Genomic DNA, 27,323 nt, shown 5'->3' with positions numbered 1-27,323 from the left:
GAACATGAAACCTAAAAATGGGCAGAAGACCTAAATCGACATTTCTCCCAAGAAGATATACAGATTGCCAACAAACATACAAAAGGATGCTCAACATCACTACTCATTAGAGAAATGCAAATCAGAACTACAATGAGGTATCACCTCACACCAGTCAGAATGGCCATCATCAAAAAATCTACAAACAGTAAATGCTGGAGAGGGTGTGGAGAAAAGGGAACACTCTCGCACTGTTGGTGGGAATGTAAATTGATACAGCTGCTATGGAGAATAATATGGAGGTTCCTTAAAAAACTAAAAATAGAACTACCATATGACCCAGCAATCCCACTACTGGGCACATACCCTGAGAAAACCATAATTCAAAAAGAGTCATGTACCACAATGTTCATTGCAGCTCTATTTACAATAGCCAGGACATGGAAGCAACCTAAGTGTCCACTGACAGACAAATGGATAAAGAAGATGTGGCACATATATACAATGGAGTATTACTCAGCCATAAAAAGAAACGAAATTGAGTTATTTATAGTGAGGTGGATGGACCTAGAGTCTGTCATACAGAGTGAAGTAAGTCAGAAAGAGAAAAACAAATACCATATGTTAACCCGTATACATGGAATCTAAGAAAAAGGTTCTGATGAACCTAGGGGAATAAAGACACAGACATAAAGAATGGACTTGAGGACACGGGGAGGGGGAAGGGTAAGCTGGGACTAAGTGAGAGAGTGGAATGGACATCTATACACTACCAAACATAAAATAGATAGCTAGTGGGAAGCAGCCGCATAGCACAGGGAGATCAGCTCGGTGCTTTGTGACCACCTAGAGGGGTGGGATAGGGAGGGTGGGAGGGAGACACAGAGGGAGGGGATATGGGGATATATGTGTACGTATAGCTGATTCACTTTGTTATACAGCAGAAACTAACACAGCATTGTAAAGCAATTATACTCCAATACAGATGTTAAAAAAAAAAAGAGTATTGATATGGAGAGAGTACCCAGGATTTTCTGAGCAGGTCCAGTGTCATCACAAAAGTCCGTGTAATAGAGAGTCAGGGGTGTCAAAGCCAGGGAGGATGTGCTGGTAGAAGCAGAGGTCAGAGGTGTGGATGGCAGTGGAAGGTCTCCCGCTTGTTCCACATGTCCTGTCACTATGTGCATCTGTCTCTTTTCCCCTGTTGGCTGTGCTGTGATTCAGAAGTACATCTCAGTGATGTACCTTGTATATGATGTAGGACACCCACCCTGGAATGGACAGCCACAGCCTTCTCTGAAAGAAGGATGTTTCCCCAGGATTAACTGTCATGGAATTTGGTCTCTCCATCAGTCAGAGTTCTGTATTGCAAGCAACAGAATCTTTGGCTGACTTAAATGTAAAAGAAATTTAGGAATAATGAGAATCATGAGGAAGACTATGAAAATAGTGGGGAAAACGTAAATTATGTGTAATTCTACTCGTTTCCTCCTTGAAAGGTGACCCAAAAGAGTCAGTTGTGTTGCATGTATTACATAAGTATGTGGATTGGGGAGGGGGTGACTTTTTTACAAGGATATAGCATTATTTAATAGTTTTTGGTTTGGGGAGTTCTTTGTGCTGGTAGGTGCATTACAGGGTCTAAAGTATTTTCCTGTCTGTCTTTTCACCATCAAAATCCTTGGTCTGTTTCCAAACACTGTTTTTTTAATTATTATTATTATCACATTTGAACATCAGGAATATGTAAAGGGAGATGGCTCATCCCGAGAAACAGCCAGCAGTGAAGCTCGAAGGCTGGGAAAAGAGAGGGTCAGCAGCAGATGAAAGTCTTCATCTTGGGGGCAGAGAAAAAACCCACAGGAAATGAGTCACGTTTCAGGGATGAGCTTGGGAATACAAACCAAAAACTGATTTATCACGGATTGCGCTGAAGATACTGATGGTACAATTGAGAACAAATGCAGGAAGAAACCCCTGTGGACCCACTGGTTGGCATTTCTAGATCCTGGTTCTACTGTTTCATCTTTGGTCTGTGGCTTAGTGACCACCCCGTGGCACAGGTTCTTACTGACTGTCCTTTTGTCTTCCTGATGGTGTGTGGTCCAGCATGGACGGTCTATCTCTTCTGCTCTAGACTACTCAGGGTACTGGACCAGGCGGACATCCCTCTAACCTACTGAGCCGGGGAGAGAAGCCCAGAAAGCTTGAGGTCCCTCCACCTCCGTGACTGTGGCTATGACCCAGGAAGCAGGGAACTGCGGGTTGCAGTGCTTGCATAGCAAAATCCATGTGGCTGGAGAGGTATTTGCGGTTAGCAGACCCTGCCATCGGTGGGTAAACACTGGCAGAGTTACCCAGCCCTTTGAGGAGGGCTGCAGGGGTCTCCTGGAATTGAAAACTCTGATTAAAGAGATCTCTTGAGGCATTTGGTTAAAATGCAGATTCTTGGGCCCCGACCCTGCCATTCTAATTGACGGGTCTGTGGTTGTTCGTGCAAATCCGCAACTTTACCAAGCACCCCCTTCCTCCAGTGATTCTAAAGCAGGTGGTCCACATTTAGAGGTCCTCTGTCGGGTCCCCAGGGTACGTCTCATGCTCAGTTCTCCTGGCTTCTCTCCCTTGATGCCAAGGTTGGAAAACGAACGGCAGGAACTCCCCCTGGAAAACTAGAAGAGGTTCTCAAGCAGGGCGTACCGGCGACCAGACAACATCCAGCCCTGGCAGCAATAAGCTTCCGTTAGCATAGCAGTCGCTCGGCAGGCCCCTGCTCTTTGTGTGACACTCATCCCGGGAAGACACTTCCCTCAGCGTGCAGCGTCCACGGCCTCCTGACGCGGGAGCGGGGGGCATCCAACTCCCTCCGCGGAGGAACGGGTGGGTTTGGCCACGTTGCGATTCTCTCTCTGTCACCTACTCTGCGGGTGTCACCGCTCCTGGCAGCACTGACGACGGGCCTGGTCCGGCCCACATCACTCATCTCCTGGTTCTCTGGAAACTTCCAGTACCGTGTAGCACTTCTTCCTGGCGTCCCTTCCAGGGAGGCTGGTCACGCCCTAGGGTTCCAGCCAACGGAGGGGCATGTTCGCCTCCAGCCCTGGACATAACCCTCCACAGGGGCTTGCCCGTTTTCTTTCCCATCTGCCGACGGGGTGGGTGTCTGTGCCCGGGGGGACACTGCGGAGGAGAGCGCTTCGTCGGTCAAGCCCTGAATGGCTGGTTATGTGAGAACTAAACGGCTGCTGTGGGCACCAGCCCTCGGGGGTCTGTTTGAGGATCCGCCTGTCTTAATGACCACGGCCCCGGCTGGCAGCCTTGCAAAGGGAGGATTGCTTACTCTAGGGATGCTGCTGTTCTCTGTACCACACACAGCCTCCCCGGGTTTCCCCCAGGCTTTGTCCGTCCAGACTCGGGTGGGCCTGTGCCTGCCCTGACGTCAGGGATCCAGACTGCTGTCAGGACGGCTACTCTTTCCGTAAGCAGGAAGCACGGGTGTGAGCTGGGACTTTGGTCTCAGTCAGAGTCGTCAGGCAGAGGGCTTGGGATGTGTCACGGCAATCGAGCAGTGGACCCTCTGAGGACTGAACCCAGGGCTGTTAAATCCTGTACTATGGCCAGTTCCAGGATGCAAACCGACCACCACTGCGGCATCTGCAAAAGAGACACACACAGCTGTCTCCTGCCAGTACTAGGGCAGAACTGTGTTAAAGCGAACCTCACGGTACGGAACCTGTGTTCTCGACAACACACACAGTTCTCAAGACCATGAATCACATTTAGTCATGCCAAGGGGAGGAGTTTAAGGCAACCCTAATATGAACTATGGGAGTCGACAGAGGAGGGCTGTTGACATGGTGAACAGTCCTTTTTATCATAATTCTCACAGAGCAGGTTTTGCTCTACTAGGGAGGTATGCACAGACCATGGCTCTAAAGCCCACGGGGCTGCAGGGGATGGAATCTGATGGGGCAGTGTGGGCAGGTCTGTTACCCAGTCCAAGCTCCTACGGTTCACCGCTGGACAGGCCAACAAATCGAGAGCCGAACTGTTGGCACGAGGAATAACGCTGTTACTGGGAGGGCCAGCAGACAGAGCAGATGGTGGGCTCGTCCCAAAGAACCATCTTCCCCAAGTTAGCATTCAGGCTTGCTTTACACTAAAAGGGGAGGGGGTGTGGCCAGTTGTTGCAAACTTCCTGGTGTCCGAATCCTTTGTTCTTGCAGCTGTTATGCTCTGCTCTGCAACTTTTTATTATTTGAATGTAAAGTGTTACACCTTTAAAGGTCAAAGCCTTGAGAAGAGGCTACCTCGTATAGTTCAGGCTGTAGGCAACATTCTCAACTTGTAGCAAAAGCAAAGGAATACACAGGTTACAGTAAAAGAAGCCGCTCCAAGGTGGGGTCTGTTCTTCCCTAGCACAAGTTTCAGACGACAGGGAGTGTTGGAGACTGCAGTGGGCTGCCGAAGCCTTACCAGCCCAAACGCGGCAGCAGCGATTCAGGGACAGATATTCCTTGATAGGACAGTGATGCCAAAGGTACTGAGATTCCCGAGTGAGATCTGTGATCGAGGCTTCTGTGCAAAATGGTCTCATTTAAAAATGTTGGCACCCTATCCTAACCACATCCCACTTGCAAGCCAGCAAGTTAGCCTAAGGCTGTTTCAAGGATCCTGGCAGAAGACACGACACTCCTAGAATGGTGGTAAGCACTGTATTCCTCACAGCCACGGCAGTAGCCAGAGAGGTCAGTTTCCCAAGTCCCAGTTCCCACAGGGAGACACAAAGAAGGCCAGAGGACAGCTGTGCGTGCAGCGGGCTTTCTTCCAGGATAGCAGCCCTGGGCTTAGGGAGTTGAATCCTATATACTGGATGGTAAGCATCCCTCCCTCTGTTGAGACTGAGTCGAGCTGCCCCAATGGAAGCAGAGGCTGGAGAGCCCCACGGCCCTCCGGGTCAGGCGTTCGGCTTAAACAGAAGACCCACAGCAGCAGACCAGTAAGGTGGGCAGTAGGGGCTGCAGGTCGCTGTCGGGGGTGACAGGTCTGACCCTCAAGGGGGACTCTCACGGCGAAGGCTGACTCTCTGTCAGGGCTCTAATCACCAGAGTTATCAGACCAGAGACCTGCAGCCGAGGACCTGCAGCTGCTGAGTCAGTGGTGTGCATGTCGCATCAGGAGAAGCCCCTCGGGCGCTGAGGCACAAGGAAGCAGGGGGCGGACAGGTCAACTCCAGACGGACATTCGGACAGGCGTGTAACCACAGTACAGTGAATGAGCTAAAAGGCCCCCCACGGGGTGCATGTGCATCCCTTTTCCACTGTGATTCTTGCCTAAACCCATTAATGTAATTCACATGCCCATCCCACCGGGGAACCAGCTGGGTGGGCGACTTGTAAACAGCACAGTCCTAAAACCTCAATTCCCTTCACTCTCCCTTCCCCACCCCCCAGTATTCAGACCCCTGACTCCACCCACACACACACACACACACACCAGGGGCAGGGAGACCTGGGCCTCAGCCCTAACCGGCTCTCTCCTGAAAGAGGCGCGAGTAGGAAGGGCCAGGGGATGCAGAGGGGGAGGGCCGCTCCAGCCCGCTGAGCAAGGAGCCTTCACTTGTAGTTTGCAGCCAGCTCGTGGCTCCACAGAGAGCCTCTGAAGCCTTGGGTCCGGCACCCTGGAGCACGAGGCCGGGACCTCGTGACTGACACCGTCCACCTCGGCCTGGGGACCCTGCTCTCAGCAGCCCAGCAACGCTGAATCCAGCCTGGGCCGTGGGGCTCGCTCATTCCAGCTGATGAGGGGCTGACTTGCATAGCAGTGACTTCTTTTTAAGGGGATCCTTTTAATCTGGGGCACGAGTTGCCCTATTACTAAGAAAATATCCTTAACTTCTTGCCCAGCTGATGTGCAAGGTCTTCCAGGGCCGTGGGTCTGACCTCAGTCATTTGTCTTTGTCAGCCTGTCTAGTCACTTGAATCAGCAGCGTAAATCCAATTCAGGGCATGAAAGGTCCAGACACTGCCTACCTGACTTTGCTAGGGTTGCCAGAACAGCGTATCCAGGTGCTGCAACTGCAGGAATTTACTGTCTCCCAACCCAGGAGACTAGAAGTCCAGGATCAAGGTGTTGGCAGGGTTGGCTCCTTCCGAGGGCTATGAGAAATACCTGTCCTGGGCCTCTCACATAACTTCTGGTTGGTTCCGGCAATAACTGATATTCTGTGACCCGTGGAAACCTCAGCTAGATGTATGCCTTCAGCGTCACGTGGGTTCTCCCTGGGTGGCTCTGCGTCCAAATGTCCCCTTTTTCTAAGGACACCAGTCATTGGATTAGGGGTCCAGTCTATATGCTCTGGGTGACCTCATCGCAACTAATTACGCCTGCTATGACCCTATTCCCAAATAGGGAATGACACCGTCTACCTCCACATACGGATTCTGGGGGGACACGGTTCAACCCACAGCAATGCCTTATCTGTGGTTTCCACAGGAGTTTGTGTGTCTCCGGGCAATCCCCCCCAAAGAACCAAGCTCCCTTATGGCAGCCAGGACTACGGAAAAAGTCCAAGACCTCTGACTGTCATCTCTGCAAAGATCTAAGGTTGGCATGAAAGTCTGCAGAAGGAGCTCAGCCTCAGACTCCCTTGTTGCCATCCTTTCCCCACCAGCATGATGCATCCGCGGGTGAACTAGCCAACGTTTCCGTGTTTCACCTGGTTTCTGCCCACAGGGCGTGTCGATTGTCTTCCTTTTCACTGAGTGTAAATGTCCCTCTCCATTACTGTTGTCTGAAGACGGCTGGAACCTTGCTCTAGTCCAGGACTGTTCTTTGTACTGGTTATGACAATCACATACATCTAAGGCTGGCAACCTGACTGGGGAGAAAGGCTCTCATCCAGAGGGTGTCAGCAAGAACACAGCCACTGTTGAGACAGCTGAATTTGCACCTCCCGCCCGGTGGGTGACATGAAACTCCACCCCCAATCCTTCCTCACTAGCAGACAATAAAACAGACGACCACTTACTACCCTGTGGAACGTGAAACTTGGTCACCATCTTTGCTACCGAATCCCATGGACTCTTCCTTCAAATCCTGTCGATTGGCCCACAAGAGCCTCGTCCATCCTCTTCTATGGAGCCGTGTCTCCATCAGCATCCCATCCTTGCTGCCAAACCGTCAAGAACTAGAAGAGTGAGATTTTACTCTACTTGTGAGGTAACAGGTTGAACTGCTGTAGTGTCGTGAATTCTGGCGGAAGACGCGAGATCCCTGGGTCAGAGGCAGAAGACTTCACCACTCAAAACGACGTCAAGAGACACACGGAGAACCAGCCTCATCTTGCACTGGCTTCCTGGGCCCTCACTTCCGGAGGACAATGTGATCTCTGCACACACAGTGGGCTGCATTATAGGACAGAAGCCCTGAGCTTAGGGATGCAAATCTTGCGTAATGGGCAGGAAATATGGCTGCGCTTTTGCTCTGCGGGAGGGCATTATCTCACTTGCTAAGGCTGCCTGCTGTACAGACGTTCTTGAAAAGATCGTGTAAAGCAAAGGCAGCCAGTCCTCCTGCTTCTCTACAAAATGCAAGGCAGTGATGGAAAAACGTCTCCTAGCAACCTGCGGCCAAAGCAAATGGACCCCAGAGCTCGCGCTACTCACCGTTACACTGGGATAAGCTGAGCGCAGTTTTATTCTCAAATGTAGGTTTTCAAAAAATGTATGGCTTTCGTTTTATTTGTGATTTGGAAAACTTGAATATGAGTTTTGTTGGAAATAGGAGTTTTACAGACTAAAGAAATGTATTTTGATTATACCGGGACTGTATTCAACGTTAACTTTTTCAAAAGGGATTTTGGATACACTGACCTATACACAGCAAAGGCCTGAATTAAGAGTTTGGGGTCCTTTTTCTCCCCACTGTTGTGTTGGAGGTTCCCTCTGTCTGAAACGGCAAGACTCGCAACAGAACAAATGTATTAAATAGTTTTTACTTGATTCGATGGTTCATTTTCTTTTTAAACAGAACTCATTTTTTTTTAAACAGAACTCATTTTAAATTTTAAGAAGATTTTTATTTAACACTTTTATTACAATATTTATATGGCAACAATATCTAACAAGCTTCTGAGACACAGGATACATTTTTGATAGACTTTGCGACTCTGCCAGAAGCAGATCTCAAAATAAAGTGTTATTTAAAGCAACTGTGAAAGTAATCATAAAAGAAGTGTTGTTAGTATCAAGGTTTTCAACACGAGGTTCACCAGCTATCCTATTTCACGTAGAGGAAAAATGAAAAGAAGTACTTGAACTAGAAGAAAAAGTGGGATACCAAGAGCAGTGCACATTTACCAAAAACTTGAGAAAATGTATTGAGAGATATGTTAAATATTTGCTAAAAAGAAAACTTTAGTTGCTCATATGTGAAGCCCCATGAATCAATCATTCCATAGAATCAGGAGCAAAAGAACTTCTTCCCTTTTCTCCTCAAAAATCAAGGGGTCACATCTATGCCCAAACTCACAGACTTCTTCTAGTTCTTCGTTCTCTTCTCATTTCAAGTAGGACTTGCTGTTTTTTCCCTTCTAGATAATGTTATTAGCCTGAGGGTCTCTGCTACCTCCCTGCGGTGGCCTAGGAGTACATTCCAGGGAATCCCCTAACCTCTGGAAATACACATCAGTCTTGGGGTGTAAGGGCATATGCACATTTTTAGAAGGGTGATGGCCTATATCTTTTATCCAGTTCTCAAAGTGATTTGTGACTCAGTGAAGGTGGAGACACACTGGCCTGTTGTAACAGTTTCTAGAGTCAAATATAAAGAAGATTCACTGGGGTAAGTGAAGAAAATACTAGAATTTCTATTCCTATTCATGCTTGCTTAAAAATAAGCTTATTACTATATTATTTCAGACTGAGAACAACATATTATATATTTATTAATCATAAATATTAATAATACTTATAGGATAAAATTTATTTTTATATACTTATAATAGATTGTCAACGTTCTAAAGATCTTACTAATGGTGTGCAGAAGCCAAACGTCTGGAGAACGCTGCTCTAGATTACTAACTATCAAGCTGTGTCCTTAAGCTCTTGCAGGGCATCTTTAATTTGCATGTGGGAGGAGGTGAAGGAACAGTACATTCTCAACGACTAAAACGTTTTTATCCACTTCAATTTTCCGACACACAATTTATCTGGGGAAGAAAGCAGCTCACTGTGATCGAACAGCCCTGGATGCCGCCTCGTGGGGCATCATTGTTTCCAAAGGCACCTGGGAGCACTGTCACTGTAACTTTCCAAAAGGTTCAGCTTTACCTTTTTATTCGGGCGTGTAATACGATGGATTGTCCGACTTCTGTAACAGCATTTTGTCTTGCTGTAATTTTCCCTGAGATGACCTCATAGCTCTTCCCTCAGTACAGATGGGTTTGGCAACCTTTCAGACTAAACAAACATCTTAGCTGATACTTTATAAGATTTGGGCATTATGCAAACTCGTTTTCTGCCAAGTGATCTTCTTCATGATCTGTAAGGTTTAGTTGCAATTTAATATATTTTTTGTTATATACATGTTTGTTTTAGTTTTTAGATTCTGCATATACGTGATAGCACACAGAACTGGTCTTTCTCTGTCTGACTTACTTCACTAAGCCTGATACCCTCCAGATCCACCCACATTGTTGCAAATGGCAGAATGTCTCAACATTAAATACTTAAAAAAATTGAAAGGCAGCACAACCTTATCGAAAATCTTCTAATCTCCAAAATATCTGAGCTTAAGTCCTAGATCTGCAAATTAAATTTTGTCCTGATTTCGATCCCTGTGTTTAAATCTTAGATATTAACATTTTCCTGAAACTAAGTTTATTACGATGAAAATGAATTTGCACTGATAGTAAAAGAAGCCTAGCGTTTAGAATATCACATTTTTCCCCGTTTGGCTTAGTTTTAAAATTTGAAAGCTATGCGTTTATGAAACCTATGCTATGTTGGTTTTGCAGTCACCGAATACAGGAAGAACAGTTTTAGAGGTAAAAGTGTGCAGGTGTGACAGGTCAAGGGCAAGGCTGCTTCAGGAGAAATATAGGTGGCAATAAAGTGTAAAATGCTGCAGGTGGCTTAAAGTACGAACACCAAGTGAGTACACGTCACCAACACCATAAAAGAAGCATTAAAGGGAGCCGCACTTCTGCAGTCTGGAAGCGAACAGGCAAAGAGCAAAAGGAAACTAAAGGCAGCCAGGACTGCAGAGGGCTAATCCCTTCCAGAAGTTCTCGCCTCTCACAGTGGGACGATTATTCTTCCCCTCCTCACAAGAGAACACAGATTTCCCAGGATTTGAGGAAGAATTCCAGCAGAGAATGTAGGTCGCAACACTGTAAACTCTGGTTTACATTTACCTCTGGGTGTTCTCTGCTGAGTAAAGCAAGCTGTCCCTGCTTTTAGCCTCTGTTTGGACAAGGGGATCGCACTTTCCTATCGTCTCTGCAGCAACCTGAGGATTGGTTTTGCAGGACGTGTTACGTCCTCCATTACAGGATTTGCAAACCCTCTGGCCCAAGCCCCTCCGGACCGCCCTCCCCGCGCCCGTGTGTCACGTGTGTCACACCGCATCCTTCACCCTGCAAACCGGCCTTCACTTCACTTGTTCCCACGCAGCCGGCTCCACGGGGAAACGCACCCAAGCCCACCAGCAGGCACGACGGCTCTTTATGTTCTGTGGTTCGGGGAAGGGCCGTGTCCTGTAGAGTCCCTTCCACTGAGGAATGACGACTATCCAGGTAAAGCCCACCATTTACAGCCACAAGCATCCAGCGGCTCATTGGGCGTGGCTTTCCAGCCTCACGCAGCCTTAGGCATCGCTGGGGCTTTGCAGGTGGCGCTCGCGGGGCGAGGGCGAGTCTGCCCCAGCCACTCCCCACGTCACTCCTCCTTCCCTTGCTAGCCCACCGGCCCCGGCCAAGCAGCCTGCTCTGTGCCTCACCATAGCTGCCCCGGAGGGACTGGCAACGTCAGGGAGGAGGGATTTGGAGGACAGGCCAGTAGAACGCTGCAACAGCCCTTCCCACCCAAGAAGTCACGGAAACAACAGAACCTGAAGAGCAGCTCCTGGCGTTCTTAGGAGGACCCGGTGGCTTGGGACCCACATTATATACATTTTAGGACAGTTCACTTGGCAGTAAGATTCGGAACCCTTGGCTCCCAACCCTGTCAGAGACCCTCTGTGTCCATCCTTTTCTGCATCCTCAACCCCACGCCAGCCTCAGGCCCCCGTCCGGGTCCCTCACTTTCCTTGCGAACATACCCTCGGGCTCCGTCCCTGCCTACCCTCAGTGGTCTGGCCATGAATACGTCTCCCTCACCTGCACCCTCCAAAGTGGATCAGACAGAGATGGAAAAGGGATTCCTTAAAGTTTTCAGCATCCAAGTTGCAGATTTTGAGTGCATTCCATCATGGAGATGTTGTATGTCCATCTTGCTGAAGGGCTCTGAGGTATCCCATAGTTAACAAGCCTTTGCAGGCTGGTCTGGGGAATCTATCACAGATGACTTAATGTTTTCGAGAAAATACATTTTCGGTAACTTTTTATTTGGATAAAATATCAAACTTATGGAAAGGTTGCAGGAATAGTACAAGGAATTCCCATGGAGCTTTTGCCCAGATTGTTCACATTTTCCTCCATTGGTTCTGTGTGTGTGTGTGTGTTTACACACACACACAGAGAATATAGTTTTTGAATTCTAATTAATTTACAACTTTTGGAACATAAATTATTAGCAAATTTGGGTCTGCTTAAATAGGTGATAAATAAGACACATTATTTTATGCTTTTCAATTTCCCTTAATTCCTAATATTTTCCCTGTAATAAGGGCTCATTTCCAGAAAGAAAAATGTATTTAAGTCTTTACTTTCCTTTTAAATACTTTTATTAACTTCATATAATTGTGAGACTATGTTTTCCCGAGGCCTGCGATACTCTCCAATAATAGGATTGGTATTTAATGAGTCCTGTTCAGTACCTCGAGACACTGGAGCATCACTGAGTAAATAATAATTATTGTGATATGTATAGTAATACGCCAGGGATGCTAGAGGCCAGCCAGTAATGGCCTTTATTCCCGAGGTCACCATGGACTGGCCTGGGGGCTAGTGGAGAGAACTGTTAAAAATTCCAGCTGACTTACCCCTCAGATCCCCAAATAAGAGTTCAGTGTACCTACAGCTCTGCTAATACTGATTTAAACACTGTAATGTTCAGCTTTCTCTTGCTTCGAAGTTGCGTTCTTTTTAAAATCAGATCCTTATCTCCAACCAAACTCTGCACGTTACTTAGTTCACCAGAGATCTTAGACTAACATTATTAAAAGTTCACTTTCCAGAAAAATGTTTTGAAATTTCTACAATGAAATCACAGCATAATTTTCTTCATCCATATTAACATCCTCTTTAAAAATATCATTGAATTAATTTCACTAGAATAAAAAATTCACAGATGTGTACTTAAGACAAAGAGTCCTGATGGTTCCAAGGACATATATACACACCAAAGTGTTGAACACAAACACTTAAAAAGTAAGCTATCAGCAAAAAGAACAAGTCTTATTTCCCACTTCTGAACTTCAGATTTTCCTGATGGAACTTTAATACGGCTCAGCCTGGCAATGGAGGGTGTCTGCTGACATAGGTCCAAATTACTGCTGTACGTTATGATTCATTCCCTGAATGCTGCCTTTACTCCATGTTGCTTCTCGGTAAAGTAAATTAGAATAATATTATTGCATTTTAATGTAGGCTGTAACCCTCTTTTATCCTGAAGATTATGACACAAAAATGAATTAATAGAAATGAAATTGCTCTTATGAATTAAAATAGCCTTTCCCATATATAGACTTTTTAAAATGTCAAAAAAGGAGATATTTATTGTTACGACACATTACGTTGTGGAGAATATTTTCATAAAATCATCTTTGATATTTACAGAAGAACTACTTTAGATTCATATTGCATCTAATCCATAATGGCTTATTTTCTCTAAAAAAAAGAAAAAGAAAAAAGTGCAACAGAAGAAGCCTCAATCTGTTTTGTTATGTATGCTAACAGTTAAATGAGGAAATGTAACAAAATGCAGACTTGAAAGCTTCAAGGAGCTTGGGGTATCGAAGACTATGGTTTCTATTCAAGAAGCGTTTTTAAGGCAACCAACACTATGAGAAGCGCTTTGATAACCAGGGTGTTGGGCCAGGGCAGAAGGCAGGCGACTCCACCAGGCTGTACAGGTCACTACAATCGCCCGATATATGAACAAGGCGCTCAGTTCTGAGTATAGGTTATAAGCTATTCTTATATATCAGAAATACTCCCCCAAAGTCACTTTTTGAGGCTTCCTTCTTTCCTTCTTTCTTTCTCTCTCCTCTCTTTCTTTTTCACTGAAGAGTTGAACATTGAGGTGAATATATTTTTGTCATGTTAAGTGGAAGGAAAAGCAGGTGGTGACTTCGCTCCCAAAATGTTACCACCGCTCCTGAGCTCGCTGCCATCCCAGTGTGCTCTCAGAAGGTCCACACACGCTCCAAGGACTCAAACCCAGAGACTAACAATTGGGTGTGTATTTGGCTAATCTATTCCTGATGCTTTGCCTAAAAAATTGGCATTGGCTTCCTCAACATCTTTCTTCTGGAACCATGGCTTTGAAGTTGTTCCTTGTTGATAAGCTTCCAGAAAATGACAGATTCCAGGAATGTCACTAGGAAAGTTTGGTGGGAGTTCCTCCCTTGATCGAGGTGTAAACACAAAACCAGGACAGTCTTTGAGTAATCTGGAAATATTGAAACACAAATATTAATCATAAAACTTAAGACTGACGTAACTGTCTAGTCAAGAAAAGGTGACATAACTAAAGGAACATTCCTGAGAATATTAATAAACCAGCCATCTTCAGTGTCACTGACAGGAAAAATCCTAATGATGTTTATAAGCATCTTCACAGAAGAACGGCAAGGAGTCAATGCACAGTAACAGAAAGCCCTACCAAACACTGTAGTTCACTCATATTAGGAAAGATAACTATCAAATAGTCTTGTAAAGGTATCATCTATAATCTATAGGACAGTGCAATTCACAGCAGTGAGGAAAAAAAACCCAAACAATGCCAAAAGTCTAATAATACATGAAAATAATGTTACAGAACTGGAGGAGTTGAAAGAGATAAGACATTGTCAATTCATTCCTTTTCTAAATGTTACTGAGAAGTAAGCTTGGGCAAGACCTTGTGAAAGAAAATTCTATATAAGATATATATCTACATATAAAATGTGAGAGTAACTTTGGGATCTCGCAATAGAATTTTTATGAATTCTAGGTTAGTAGGACTTAAGTGAGATTTAGTTGTATATATCGACACTCTACTTACTATCTGATATTTGCAATATATTTTCTTCTTAAATTCTTAAGAATTAAATTTCACCTTAAATTCAGATGTTCTACAGGCTTTTATTATTTGCTGCATTTGTCCATGATGATAAACTCATTTGAAACTCTAATCATTTTGATTAAGTTACTGTCTCCTCTTCCCACTTGCTTCCCTAGCTTTCTGTCAAATGCAAACTTAATAAGCATCTCTCTGATCTATTATTCAGGCCGTGGATGGAAACTGGCTGTAAACCAGCTTCTGCAGAAAATCTCTCCTCGTATCTCCCCTTCCACTCCCCAGTCTGCAGTGAAAAGAGTGACGATGCTGCACGAGACTTGGGGACGCTGACGCCCCTCTGTGTGCTGAGGAAACCGCTGTACAGAGGTGCAGGTCTCGAGGATCACAGACCTCAAGCAGAATACATGGGAGTGTTCAATCAACTAATTTTTATCAGTGCACCAATAAATATGTAGCCTGCAAAATTATAAGACTAATGAAATGATGTTTTAGTCATGGATTTGTAAATATTTTGAGTACCTATTATTTTTAAGGCATAGTATTTGGTAATATATAATGAAAAATTACAGAATTCCACACAATTGAAAGTATAAGCTTCAAAGTCTGGTAGATGTAGGTTTGAATAACAGCAAAGATGTCAGATTTCTAGCCTTTCAAATGGGGATTAAAATAATACATGTCTCTTAAGACAGCTGTGAAGATTAAATAAATTGAACAAGATTAATTAAGCATCAATTAGATATCACATAACACCCGTCATATTGGCAACAATCAGTCTGATAATATCAGTCACTGGGAAACAGAAACCTTCAGACACCGTGGATTCTATTGGTACATATTACCAATATATACCAATAGATTGGTGAAACAAATCTGGACAGCTAACGGATGCTTAGTAAAGCCGAAACTGGGTATAGCCCACGATCTGGGAATACCATTCGTAGGTATATTATCTAGACACATATGTTTAAGAATATTTATCAAATCACGTTGTGTAATAATGAAAAACTGGCAATCCTCTAATTACCCATGGATAGAAGACAGACTGGCTTATTTATACTCTAGAATACATATTATGTCACATGCACATATGGGGACATGCTAGATTTATCTCGTACCAGCTTGTGAGAAACAGCTGTTAAACACTCTGGAATTCTGCAAGCCAGTTAAACCATCGGTAGCCTGAAACCTGCCACGGTGATAGTATTTACACCTTAAAAACTGGTAAAAGCTAGAAGTCAGGGAGTATCCACTTCACTCCGCAGGCTGGTTTACCAGCACACCACTGCGTTAGGAATACTGTAAATAAATGAACCAGATTTTTATGAACTGGATTTATATTTCATCAAGAAAAAAATCTCAAAAACATAGTATTGAGTGGATTGAAGGCAAGTTGTAAAAGGGAACGGGTGGAATCTATTTTCCTCTGGTTTTATTCTTCTATCTGGAGCATTCAGAAGTGGCTTTAAAGCAAATCACTTGAATGTATGAAGAGCCTCGCTCCAGATCGCACATCTGGTAAGCCCTGTGCTGTAGGACATGTCTTCTGCCTACAAATCCCATGCTTTTTAAAGAGACTTACAGATGTTTTGTTCATTAAATCATCTTTTTAAAAAGATCCAAATCTGTAAGAAAAACAGGTTGGAAAAATAAAACCATTTAGAAGAAAGCTTGCGTAAGATCCAAGAATAGTAGCCACAGTCCCAGGGCAGACGCTCACATGTGGAGGGAGGTTTTCTTTACCCTCGTGACCGGACGCGGTTTCCTGCAAGCAGCTGCACCAACTCTCCTAATTTGGTCATCGTCCCATAATCCCTTGTTCTCCTCGTTCCCTGGTGGACTTCAAGTCCTGCTTCTGTGCCACTGGTCAACTTTCCCGCCCCCACGGGGCACCTGCCAGTTTTGTCTTTAATGATCCTGCATCACTGCACGCAAACCTCCCTTTAATCCACTGACCCCAAACTCAAACGATATTGAACCTCGTGTCTGCGTTCTTTGCACTTCAGTAAAAACAAACAAAAATGCGGGAAACTGTCCCCTAGAAGGAAACTCCTCATGACATTTAAAAGAAAGGAATGTCTAATTGCCATTACATTCTAAATTACTGATCAGAATCTGGAAGTGGAAGTTTGAAGGAAATGGATAGTTTTGGTTGTGCGTATGCAGTCTGTGTCCTAAAGTTACATGTGCTTCATAAATATATCAAGGAAGTTAACACTTCCTAATATTATTGTATTGGGAAACGCCATCCCTGAATTCAGTGTACTATCAATAAAGCTCTGCAAAGAAATAATTACCTTTCATATTTGTATAACGTCTCATAGAATCTCCACTTGTCCTGATCTTAAGAAACACAGGATGAGCTGAGATGAGCACCTGAGGGTGTGTCCAGGGCGGGTGAGGAATGTGTCTGTGAAGACGCGGCCTCTGACTTAAGGTCTGATGTGCGAAGGAGGAAAGCGGGGGATGACCCGGGAGAGAAACGCAAAGCACGCATCCTCCATTCAGGAATCGGTTTGGCGAGCGTGATGCATAAAAACGAGGCCGGGTTGCAGGAGATCCATGAAATAAGGAGGGAGTGGAAGAAACCTTGGTGGTAGGGTCTGGCGGGACTCTGGTCAGAGGGAACACGTGAGTCCGTGGTTGCACGTTTAATTTTGTTCTGGCTTGTAAGGCCGGGGGACGGATCTGGCCTGTGCTTCACGAAGAGAACATGGGTACCACGTGGAGGGGAGCCTGGGTGTGAGTAGCGCTGCGTGCAGCACACTCATCTGCAGCGGGGGCGGGGCACGCACGGGGAAGGTGAGGGCATGCCAGGGTGCTGGTCCCAGGAACCAGGTGCACGGAGGCCCTCTACCACCCAGTCAGGAGACTGATGGAGCTTGGCCGGTAGGAAGTGGGTGTCTTCGGGGGGGGGGGGGGAATCAGCTGTTCTAATAGGATCACATTGCCTGTAATGGGCCAATTAGTCACCCGAGCAGAAATACAGGTCAGAGCTTACGAGTGGAGATTCTCAGTGGAGAATCATGGGTCGGGCTGGAGATCAAAGTTCCCGTGAGGCTAACGCGCAGTTTAAAAAAAAAAAGTTAAAGTGAGGATGATACAAGTTACGGCTTTTCTCTTCCTTTAAGATGATCTAAGCAAGAACAAGTTATGAAGAATGAAACAAACCAATAGACAAACACGACGACTGCGTATGAATGAAAATAGACTCCAGGCACTGAACGGGATCCGTACCTGTAGGTGGTAGGGCTGACGTTGATTTTCCGGGGGACACTGCAGGACTCGAACTTGTTAGCCAAGGTGACATTATTTCCAAAAAGGCAGTAACGGGGCATCTTAACTCCAACAACTCCGGCAAAAACCGACCCAGAATGCAGTCCAATGCGCATCTGAAAGCGAGAGCAACGCAACGTCCGGTCATGGGTGAACACTGCTGCTAGCCAGCGCCGGCTGCGTGCCTGTCCAAACCACCGGGCTCCTGGCTCTGCCCACAAGCCCTCCTTCCTCCAAGCCTGCAGCCCATCCCCTCTCCTCGCCACCTCCTCAGCCCCGCCTCTTCACGCTGCTCACAGAGCATCCCTTATCTCAACTGTCCTCCGCATCTGAATCGAAGCCCCCCACGAACGGACCACAGTCACCATGGTGACCAAAGTGCCCGTGGACTGTTGACGTGAACCTGCTCTGTCCGTCGGTGAGAGAGACCTGACTTCCGCCGCCCAGAAGTTGTTTCCCAACACGGTCGGAGGGGGCCAAGAAGCCAGTGCTCAGGATGCAGAGGGCGGGTTTTTAGGTGTTTTGCTTTAAAAGGGCCTTTGTGCCAAACACTACCTCACTACTCAAATGACCGGGTGCAGAAAGAGAATTGTAATATTTAGGCAGAAAATGACGGAGGAAGCGGAAAGCTGGCATTGCTGACGCCTGCGTCACAGCGACTACACACACGTCAGTCAAAAACATCTGGACCCGAGGAAAACCAGAGAGTCCTGCCGCATCAGGATAGGCTGAGGTAAACGCTGAGGCACCCTGAAAGCTATCAATGATCTGGAGAGCAGTTAAGACAATGTTTTAAAGTGGGATCTTCCGGAAGCTCCAATACCGGCCGATCTCAGAGGAGGTACAGATTTTAAATTACTGCTGCAACGAAGCAAGTTAAAGCGGGGATGTTTCAAATGACAGTCAGATACCATGCACGTTACTTTCAGTTCTATGTTTAGCTGACCATTTGAAACAAGTTTTATTAGATGTGCGTATTGTACACAGAGGCCAAGTACTCAGTGACTTAGATGTCCTTTAGAATCCAGAAGACCCCAGATCTCCCTAGTTTTACAGCTAATTTCAGAGCTCTTCTAGAAACTTCTGAGAATCATTGGCTTATAACATGTCAAATCATGAATTCTGCAAAATTTTCAAACAAAAGCCCTACATCATGAATCAGGAAATTTGTATTAGAAACCAAAATTGTGCTGATAGCTGGTGCTCTGACCTACAATATTATATTAGTTTCAGGCGCACAACACAGTTATTCCATATTTTATAGATTACACTCCCCGCAGAGTTGTCATAAAATAACTGTACTCGCTGTGCGGTCCATGACATCCTCGTAACTTACTTATTTCACACCCAGTTGTCTGTACATCTAACCCTCACTCCCACGTTCCCCTCCCTCCACCCGCTTCCCTCTGGGACCACTGGTTTCTTCTCTGCATCTGGTAGTCTGACTTTCTCTAAATCTCCAAATCTCCCTTGTACTCTTTCCTCACCTAAAAAATGCAGTGTTGGATTCTTTTTAAAGTTCCTTCTTCATCCAAGTTTTACTTTAAGCAGAAAAACATAAATGTCTATTACATTCTGGCTTTTTCTTCCTTAGGAGAATATGGTTCTATATGTAAACACTATGACAGTGAACAATGTCGACACATAAAATAAGGTGACAAAAGGCTCTCTTCTGCTTATAAATATCAGGCAGAATTTTAGAAGTTTTTACTGACTTTGGGCACTCTTCTGGTTAAATCAGTTTCTCTCTTTGTACCTAGTCACTCTAGCTTTTTTTTTTTTTAACATCTTTATTGGGGTATAATTGCTTTTCAATGGTGTGTTAGTTTCTGCTTTACAACAAAGTGAATCAGCCATACATATACACATGTTCCCATATCTCCTCCCTCTTGCGTCTCCCTCCCTCCCACCCTCCCCATCCCACCCCTCCAGGCGGTCACAAAGCACCGAGCTGATCTCCCTGTGCTATGCGGCTGCTTCCCACTAGCTATCTACCTTACGTTTGGTAGTGTATATATGTCCATGCCTCTCTGTCGCTCTGTCACAGCTTTTAATACGACAAGTTTACCATGGCGTTTTACTGTTTCTATTGCATAATTAATATGGAAATGCGTAAACATTTCCTCTTCGTAAACATCCAAGCAACGCAGACAAAGCCAGTGTCTCTGCTTCCTCCCCTGCCCCCCAACTCCCCTCCCCCAGCCCTGAATCTCACTCTCAACCCCAAAACTTCCTTATACGGGAACTTTTCAAATTTACAAGCACAATAATGGTCCAAAGTTTAACAGGCCCGTCACGCCCCCAGTGGAAACCTGCTGGGGAGTCTCCCCTTTGGGGCCACTTTTGATGTAGCCCCTCTGCACTCAGGTTCTGGGGCTGGGAGGGAGGCTCCCAGAGCCTGTGTCGGAGTTCACTCTGCACCTTCTGATTCAGCCTGGCCCTGGTCTCCATCATGAGATAGCGTCCACCCACCCACCGTCTTCCAAGCCTCAGTGGGTGGACGTTAGTGAGGAAGTCGGTAGGAATAAGTGCATAGATGGTTTATACATACGACACGCTGGAGAAAACAGAGTTTGAAAAGAAAAAAAGGAAATATTTCCTATTCTTTCACTGTGATTCCATGCCGTGGGGCAGAAGGGTAAGAAACACATGACTCCAAATCTGGATCGGTGAGAGACTCGACTACTCTTGTCTAGCAGTGAATTGTGGATGTCTTTTCATAATGTAGTTATACAGATTTTAAATAAGATGATGTTTAAGTCACAATCTGCTCCCTGTGATACACATTAGTGCTTCTCGCTCTACTAAAACTACTCTGCACTTCTGCGTCTGTGATATTTCATGAGTAGCCCCTAAGGCTGTCAGGTATTTCCTAGGACTGCAGGTCAATACAAAGAAAAAGGTGGTTTAACATCTGACTTTACAGCTCAGTAAAGCTAAACTATTATCACCCAGGTAATTATCTTTGAAACTAGCTATAAATAATTCTTGCAATTGCAAAACTCTAAAAGTGTATTTCTACAAATATCAAACCCCCCCATGCCACTAACCCCCCTGCCCCAAACATACACATCTTATTACAAAATCCATTTATGTGGAGATCACTGGTTTTATTATTAATCGGGATATTTTAAGCATTTACTTTGATGCTATGAGTTTCCTCACCAAAAAAAGACAAAACAACAACAACAAAACACAAAAAAACACATAATTCTCTTCTAAAAAAGTACAGAAGTTAAGCATCTGGAAAAGTCAGATACTGTGAAACTTTTAAAGCACAGTTGAAAATTATGTCGCGCTCTTCCTATTGAAACCTGGGGTCTCAGGCTTCTCCCCTGTGGGCAGGCTTAGGGTTGCTGTGACCATTAGGACAAAATGGATGTGTCACAGTGTATCTCCTCAGGCCAGGGCATAAAGGCCATGCAGTGGAGGCAGACCTGTTCACCGGGACGTGGCCCCTACGTAAGAAGTGGGACGGCCCTGAGGCTGCCCCAGCAGAGCGTGACAGGTGAGCACCTGGGCTGATAGTCCCAGCTGGGCCCCGCCCTCCGCCAGCCCCACCCAGGGAACCGGCGAGGGAAGCTCTGGTTCAAGTGGTGTAATCCCAGCTACCTGACGCGCCCTCGACCGCTGAGCTGCCGGATGCTGTGAGAAATGATGAGGTATTCCTGCTTTGCCTCATCCAAACTCCGACGCACAGAACCAGTGCAAAATCAAAGCTCTGTGGTTTTATGCCACTAATTTTAGGGAAGTGTGTCACACATCGGTATATAACTGGGATGAGGGTTGACTTAGAAGATAGTTGTGACGGCTTACACATACGGCTTCTAGTAACGGTGGAGAGAGCCCTGGCTAAACTTCCAAGTTTTTTCCTCCTTCTCTCTCTATTTTATATCATGGCACATAGGATTCCATATTACTTCAAAGACCCATTTCTGAAGGTCATCAACTGAGACTGTTCTATGGCAGACTCACTTCAAGTGGGACAAATAAGGATATTCCACTCACGTTTTATCTATTAAATCAATGGTTAGCATGTTAATTTTATTTTCTCATCTGCTATAAGACATTATTGTTCTGGGATATGGCTCGTCTAGAAATTTTAGAATTTTATGTGTCCTGGAAAATATTGGTGAGTTAGCAGCCCACTTCATTCTCGTGTAATTCCTCCCCTGCAGGGCTCAAAAAACTAAGCATTCCATTTTCCAAAGTCCCTTGAAGGTTCTAGATGTACTTAGGTGTGGTGAATCGGAAGCCCTTGCCTGAGCTCTGGAAACCTGCATTTCTGCCTGCGCTCCCGGTGTGAGCACGGCTGGGGAAGCCTTTGTGTTCTCTCTCCCCTGCTTAGCAGGGAGCCCAGTGGCCAGTCATTCATTTTGGAAGAGTCGTGATGCGGTATTTCCACGCTGCTGATGCAATTACAGCAGCTGCAACTCTCCTCTGCAGCCAGCAGTGGGCGCAGCTGCTTTCCGAGCACAGTGGTTCCCTGCCTGGCTGTGGCTGTGTGGTTCTGGAACCAGCTTCCAGGTCACGGAGGCAGCTGTGGTTCTGAAGTGCGGGTTTGGGAACCATGTTTTCAAAGCTCAAGCCATGGATGGCGTCTCTGGTCTCTAAGTGATCTGTAAGCCATTTAACACCGTGTAGTAAAGCAAGAGGAGATTTGCCCTCTGCCCCTAAACCCTGAGGGACGCACCATTCTGTTGGGATCTAACTAACCAGCATTTACTGTCCTGACATCTCCTGGCCAGGACGTGATACGCCTCACCTTGATGGGCTCTCCGTGGGGAGACACCACTTCATCAGACAGCTCCATCATCTTCAGGGCCATCAGTGCGATCCGAACAGCGTGGGTGTCGCTCTCTTTGTGCAAGCCCCCAGCCACACAGTATGCATCGCCGATGGTCTCCACCTACGCACAACAGATTCTCCACGTTACAAGCAGAAGCTGAGGAAGCACCACAGGGCATATCATAGAGCAGAAATTAAGAGTCATGCAGAAGACACCTCGGCGCTCAGGGCCAATGGAACATCAGAGCAAATCGCAGACTCTTGGAAAAGGCTTTCCTTCCCAGGACACGCACAAGGTGAGCGGCAGTGCCGCACTGTGAACACAGTTTCGGGAGGGCTTCTACTCCCAGGATCGCCACTGACTCACCTCCTTCTTTCCCCACCACGTGAAAGGGCTTTGTAGAAGCAAATGACGTACTTCGGGTTTATACTAAACTGTTTAAGATACTGGGTGATTTTATACCCTCTCAGCATAAAATACAGCTTTCTGAACAAAGTCACTACTGAATCAAGGCCCTATGAATTTATTAAGGATGTGCCTGGTTAAAACTGTCATTTTAGCTTTTCAAAAGGACATTTGGGGTTGTCATAGCAACGCTAATCACAAAGTGTAGAAACCAAGATGTCAAACCCAGAGGCAGACAGTGGTGACTGGAAGCTATTGGAAATCAGGCTCTTCTGTAAATTTCATGTACATTACTATCATTGTCATGATTGCTGTTGCTACGAGTGATTTTTATCTGTCGGTGACCCTGAGTACAGAAAGCTAACGGTTACTTTAAATCCACAAATAAGCCACCAATTTGTAATAGGTACATTTTTCTCCTCTAAATATTAATTGTAACTTATCAGATCATATCACTGTTCTGATCCAGAACTTCCAATCTAGGGGGACAGAGACGAGAGAGGAGAAGAGAACGGGGACAAATTTCAGTGACTCCCTATTTCATGCAGAATAAATGCCGGGGCCCTTAACATGCCCCCCAAGTTCTTGCCCTGCCTTTCTGCTGCCCCCAATCCGTCTCCTAACTCTCCCTCTTGCGCACTGTGTTCCAAGCCAGCGGCCACCTGTTTCCCCTCAAACATACAAAACACTTGCTACTCCTCGGTCTGGAACAGTCTTCCTGCAGGTGGCCACCTGGCATGTCCCTGGTCTCCTCGGGCCCTGCTGACACCCACCCGGCGAGGAAGCCCGATCCCGCCCACGGCCCGTACCGGCTCCATTTCCTACCAGGAGAGCACACCAACAGGGATGCTCTTGGAGTTATGCCCGTTTGTTGGCTTTTCTCCCAGTAGGACACAAGCTCTCGGAGTCTGTCTCATCAGCTCCTCCATCACTGGGGCCCAGGCTGTTCACCAAGGACACAGCCCGGCGGCCGGGCATCCCGAGAGCATGTCCTCAGCACTACAGGCAGAGAAGCGCTCAGGCTAACGGCTCACCTGTCACAGGGCTCAGGAAGTGTTGCTAAGTAGAAGGGCACCCTCGCCCTACTGGGCGTTGGGTGCTAAGTAGAAGGGCACCCTCGCCCTACTGGGCGTTGGGTGCTAAGTAGAAGGGCACCCTCGCCCTACTGGGCGTTGGGTGCTGTCCTCCGTGCTGCTGCAGCCCCTGCAGAGGTGAGAGTGGTACCGCGTCCCCAGTGTCACAGGGAATCTGCCCTGTGTGTCTCTGTGTGTTCCTCCTCTGCCCGCCCCCTGCCGTGGACTCTTTTCACAGGGACTGTACCCCCTCCCACGCTGGCCAACGCTGGAGGACCAGTAAGGATGTGCTGAAACAACAGACATACACACTCAAATAAGCAGAAAATGACCGAGAGATTGAAAGACAGAAAGGAAATGTAACTGAATGAAGTCCTGGTCCAGCCGGGTCCTGGAATAAACAAGCCTGACTGTTCCCTGGAAGCCACCACGGGCACAGGTCAGCCCCTGATGAACACTTTCTATATCTTAAGGTTATTCCGAGGTGAGGACCCTCCCCCGTTTGTTCACAGCACCTCCAGGTGTTTCCACGCGGAGTCAGCATGAAGAGCAGGTGAAACGAGGATGCAGGCTCTCTGGCTGGGGCTGCGGCTGGGCCCCCAGGGGTCTCTGCGCCCGCACCCTCATCGTGAGGTACAAGATTCTGACCACTGGGGAGAATGACCCATATTTTAAAGTTTCAACAGGGCGAACCATGCAGCAGCGGGCAGCCACAGCAGTTTGCAGAAGACAGGGAGACCTCCCAGTTCTGAGAGGAGATATTCTCAAGGCATAAACTGTCTACAAATAAATACAGTGAATTCCACAAGAGGCCATGAGGCTTAACCTAAGTGAAGCCAATTATTTTATCTGTAATTATGCATGGACCTCTTTTTTCCTAAGGGAATCATAGCTCTGTCTGGAATTTCCTGTTACAAATTTTTTAAAAGGCAAGTTTGACTTCCAGCATCTAGATTGGAACAAAGGAGGGGCTTATAGAGTCCCATAAATCATTTTTGTTTCCTCTTTAATCATTTATTTATTTTCATGTTGCATTAAGCTCTGAAATGCCAGCATTTTACGTGGCAAATTAAAAGATGATTCAAGCCACATAAATGAGAAGCATGCTTTATTCCTTATGCCAGTATTTAGGACAACGTAAAATACTTTAAATCAGCAAGAAAATATGTTTTTACTTCTAAAGAAATAAGCTGAACACAAAGTGTCTTCATTGGTTCTCTTATTAACAAAAGTTACATTTAAAAAATAGTTTATTATGTTTCAGGGACAATCCCGTGCAGCCTCGGAGCCTAGAATGATGGCTGCTACCCTGTAGGCACTCAGTGCCTGCTGGCTGATGAAGGACAGATTATTTTTTTTTACCGTAATCTTTGTAACAGTCGTGTTCACGAAGATTACGGGACATAATGCATGTTATTCATGCATATAAACTCTGTGGGTGGGTATTATATCCTCTGTTTCAGAAATGAGAAAGGTTATTTAACTTTCTCTGCTTACAAAGCCAATAAGGCAGTAAAGGAGATTGGAAGACAGCCCTCCTGCTGCCCTTGGCCTGGGTACAGTAACCCCCCTAAGCCGCTGACTTGGGTTTCTCTTCCCCGGCTGTGAAAAGGATTCCGTTACCCTGTACTGAATGAATCCGTTCGAAGACAATTTGTGCAGTCCTCGTGCTTCTTTCCTTCTGCAGACAGAAAGGATACGTCCTCCCTGTGCAAGGCTGACCTTGAAACATCTCACCTTAACAGTTCATCTCGGGTCTCACAGTCGAGGCTCAGGCTCACTGTCTCTTTTTTTTTTTTGCGGTACGCGGGCCTCTCACTGCTGTGGCCTCTCCCGTTGCGGAGCACAGGCTCCGGACACGCACGCCCAGAGGCCATGGCTCACGGGCCCAGCCGCTCTGCGGCATGTGGGATCTTCCCGGACCGGGGCGCGAACCCGCGTCCCCTGCATCGGCAGGCGGACTCCCAACCACTCGCCACCAGGGAAGCCCAGGCTCACCGTCCTTTAAACTTCCCCTCTCTGAGGGTCCGAGGCCCGCCCCTTGCTCTGTCGCCCCTGCACTCTGTGCTTGTTCTTTGGCACAAGCTCGTCCTTTCTGGAACGCGCGGCTTCGGAGCCCTTTCGGGCCGGAGGCCACGCGCACGGCCGAGGCACGCCGCCTGCTCCCGGGCCGGGGCCCCTGGCCTCGCCCTGCCCCCCCGCAGGCCCCTACCTTGTAGACGTCCAGCTCCCCGCACTGCCGGTCGAAGCGGGTGTAGAGCGCGTTGAGCATGGTGATGACCTGCAGCGGGGAGCACTGCGAGCAGATGGCCGTGAAGCCCACGATGTCCGAGAAGAGCATGGTGACGTCGCCAAACCGCTTGGCCTGCACGGCTCGGCCCTGCCACAGCTGCTGCGCCACCTCGCAGGGGAAGATGGAGCACAGGAGGTCCACCGTCTTCCGCTTCTCCTCCTCCAGGGCCTGGTGGGCCTGCTCCAGCGTGGCCTTGAGCTTGCCCAGCCTCTTCTTCAGGCCGTCCTGCGCCCTGGCCTGCTCTCCGATCAGGACCACGTCCCGCAGTGCGTTGTGGATGGGGATGTCCGAGAGGTAGAGCCCCCGGCCCGTGAAGTCCTCCAGTCTGTCCACGCAGGGCGAGCCCAGGAACAGGATGGCGCTGGACTCCACCATGTAGATCATCTGGCCTTTGAGGTCCATCACCTGCGTAGGAAGAAGCACCAACCGTTGTGGCCTATTCAAGTTCCCAACACCTTTTTGAGACAAAAGGTGAGGCGGGTACAGGGATAATCCCCTTGGTTTTTGTGGCTGTACCGTGAGGCTTGCGGACCTCAGTGCCCCGACCAGGGATCGAACCTGTGCCCCCTGCGGTGGAAGCGTGGAGTCCTAACCCCTGGACCGCCAGGGAAGTCCCTCCTTTTATTTTTATACTTGATTTTTTTCTACTGGTCAACAAAAACAATATGCTTTCTTATCGTTGCAATTTACTATGAATTCTAAAATGCATGCAGACATTTGAAGAATACACTGCAGTGCAGGCTACACAGAAATCATGATTTTCAATCAACAGAGCCCCAAATTCTTGCTTCAGGGCTTTCTCACTATGTGGCATGCTGATGCTTCTGCTACTGCATTCTGTGGACAGCAGCAGAAAGGATGGCACAAGGAGCCCTGAGCGAGGGGGCTTCGTGTGTTTGTCCTGGATGACAGGGTTACTTGTGTGAATGAGACAAACGTGTACATGTGTGTTCACGGCAGCAAAGTGGAAGGCAGCCCAGGTGTCCTTCAGTAGTGAACGGTTAAACGGAAAACCACACGATGGGATACGACACGGCCTTTGAAAACGTGGAACAGACAGGTAT

At 46.8% G+C, this 27,323-nt stretch overlaps 1 protein-coding gene across 5 annotated transcripts in view; it reads right to left on the bottom strand.

Moving 5' to 3' along the window:
• Window positions 1–10,039: 10,039 nt before the first annotated feature.
• GUCY1A1 (guanylate cyclase 1 soluble subunit alpha 1) overlaps window positions 10,040–27,323 on the bottom strand; it is a 61,664-nt gene continuing 44,380 nt past the window's right edge. For 4 of the 5 annotated variants that reach the window (XM_060147493.1, XM_060147492.1, XM_060147495.1 and 1 more), the window contains exons 6-9: window positions 26,179–26,664; window positions 22,465–22,608; window positions 17,661–17,815; window positions 10,040–13,811 (exon numbers count right to left, since the gene is read on the bottom strand). In XM_060147493.1, the coding sequence (XP_060003476.1) occupies window positions 13,610–13,811; window positions 17,661–17,815; window positions 22,465–22,608; window positions 26,179–26,664 (987 nt within the window). In that variant the 3' untranslated portion in view covers window positions 10,040–13,609. Of the gene's footprint in view, window positions 13,812–15,816; window positions 16,049–17,660; window positions 17,816–22,464; window positions 22,609–26,178; window positions 26,665–27,323 lie in introns of those variants that run through there. The other variant, XM_060147496.1, reaches the window with a different exon arrangement.

This window comes from Lagenorhynchus albirostris, chromosome 4 (genome assembly GCF_949774975.1).
Source record: "Lagenorhynchus albirostris chromosome 4, mLagAlb1.1, whole genome shotgun sequence".
NCBI lineage: Eukaryota > Metazoa > Chordata > Mammalia > Artiodactyla > Delphinidae > Lagenorhynchus > Lagenorhynchus albirostris.
Note: the sequence above shows the minus strand (reverse complement) of the source record. Positions and strands in the feature narration are given on the sequence as shown.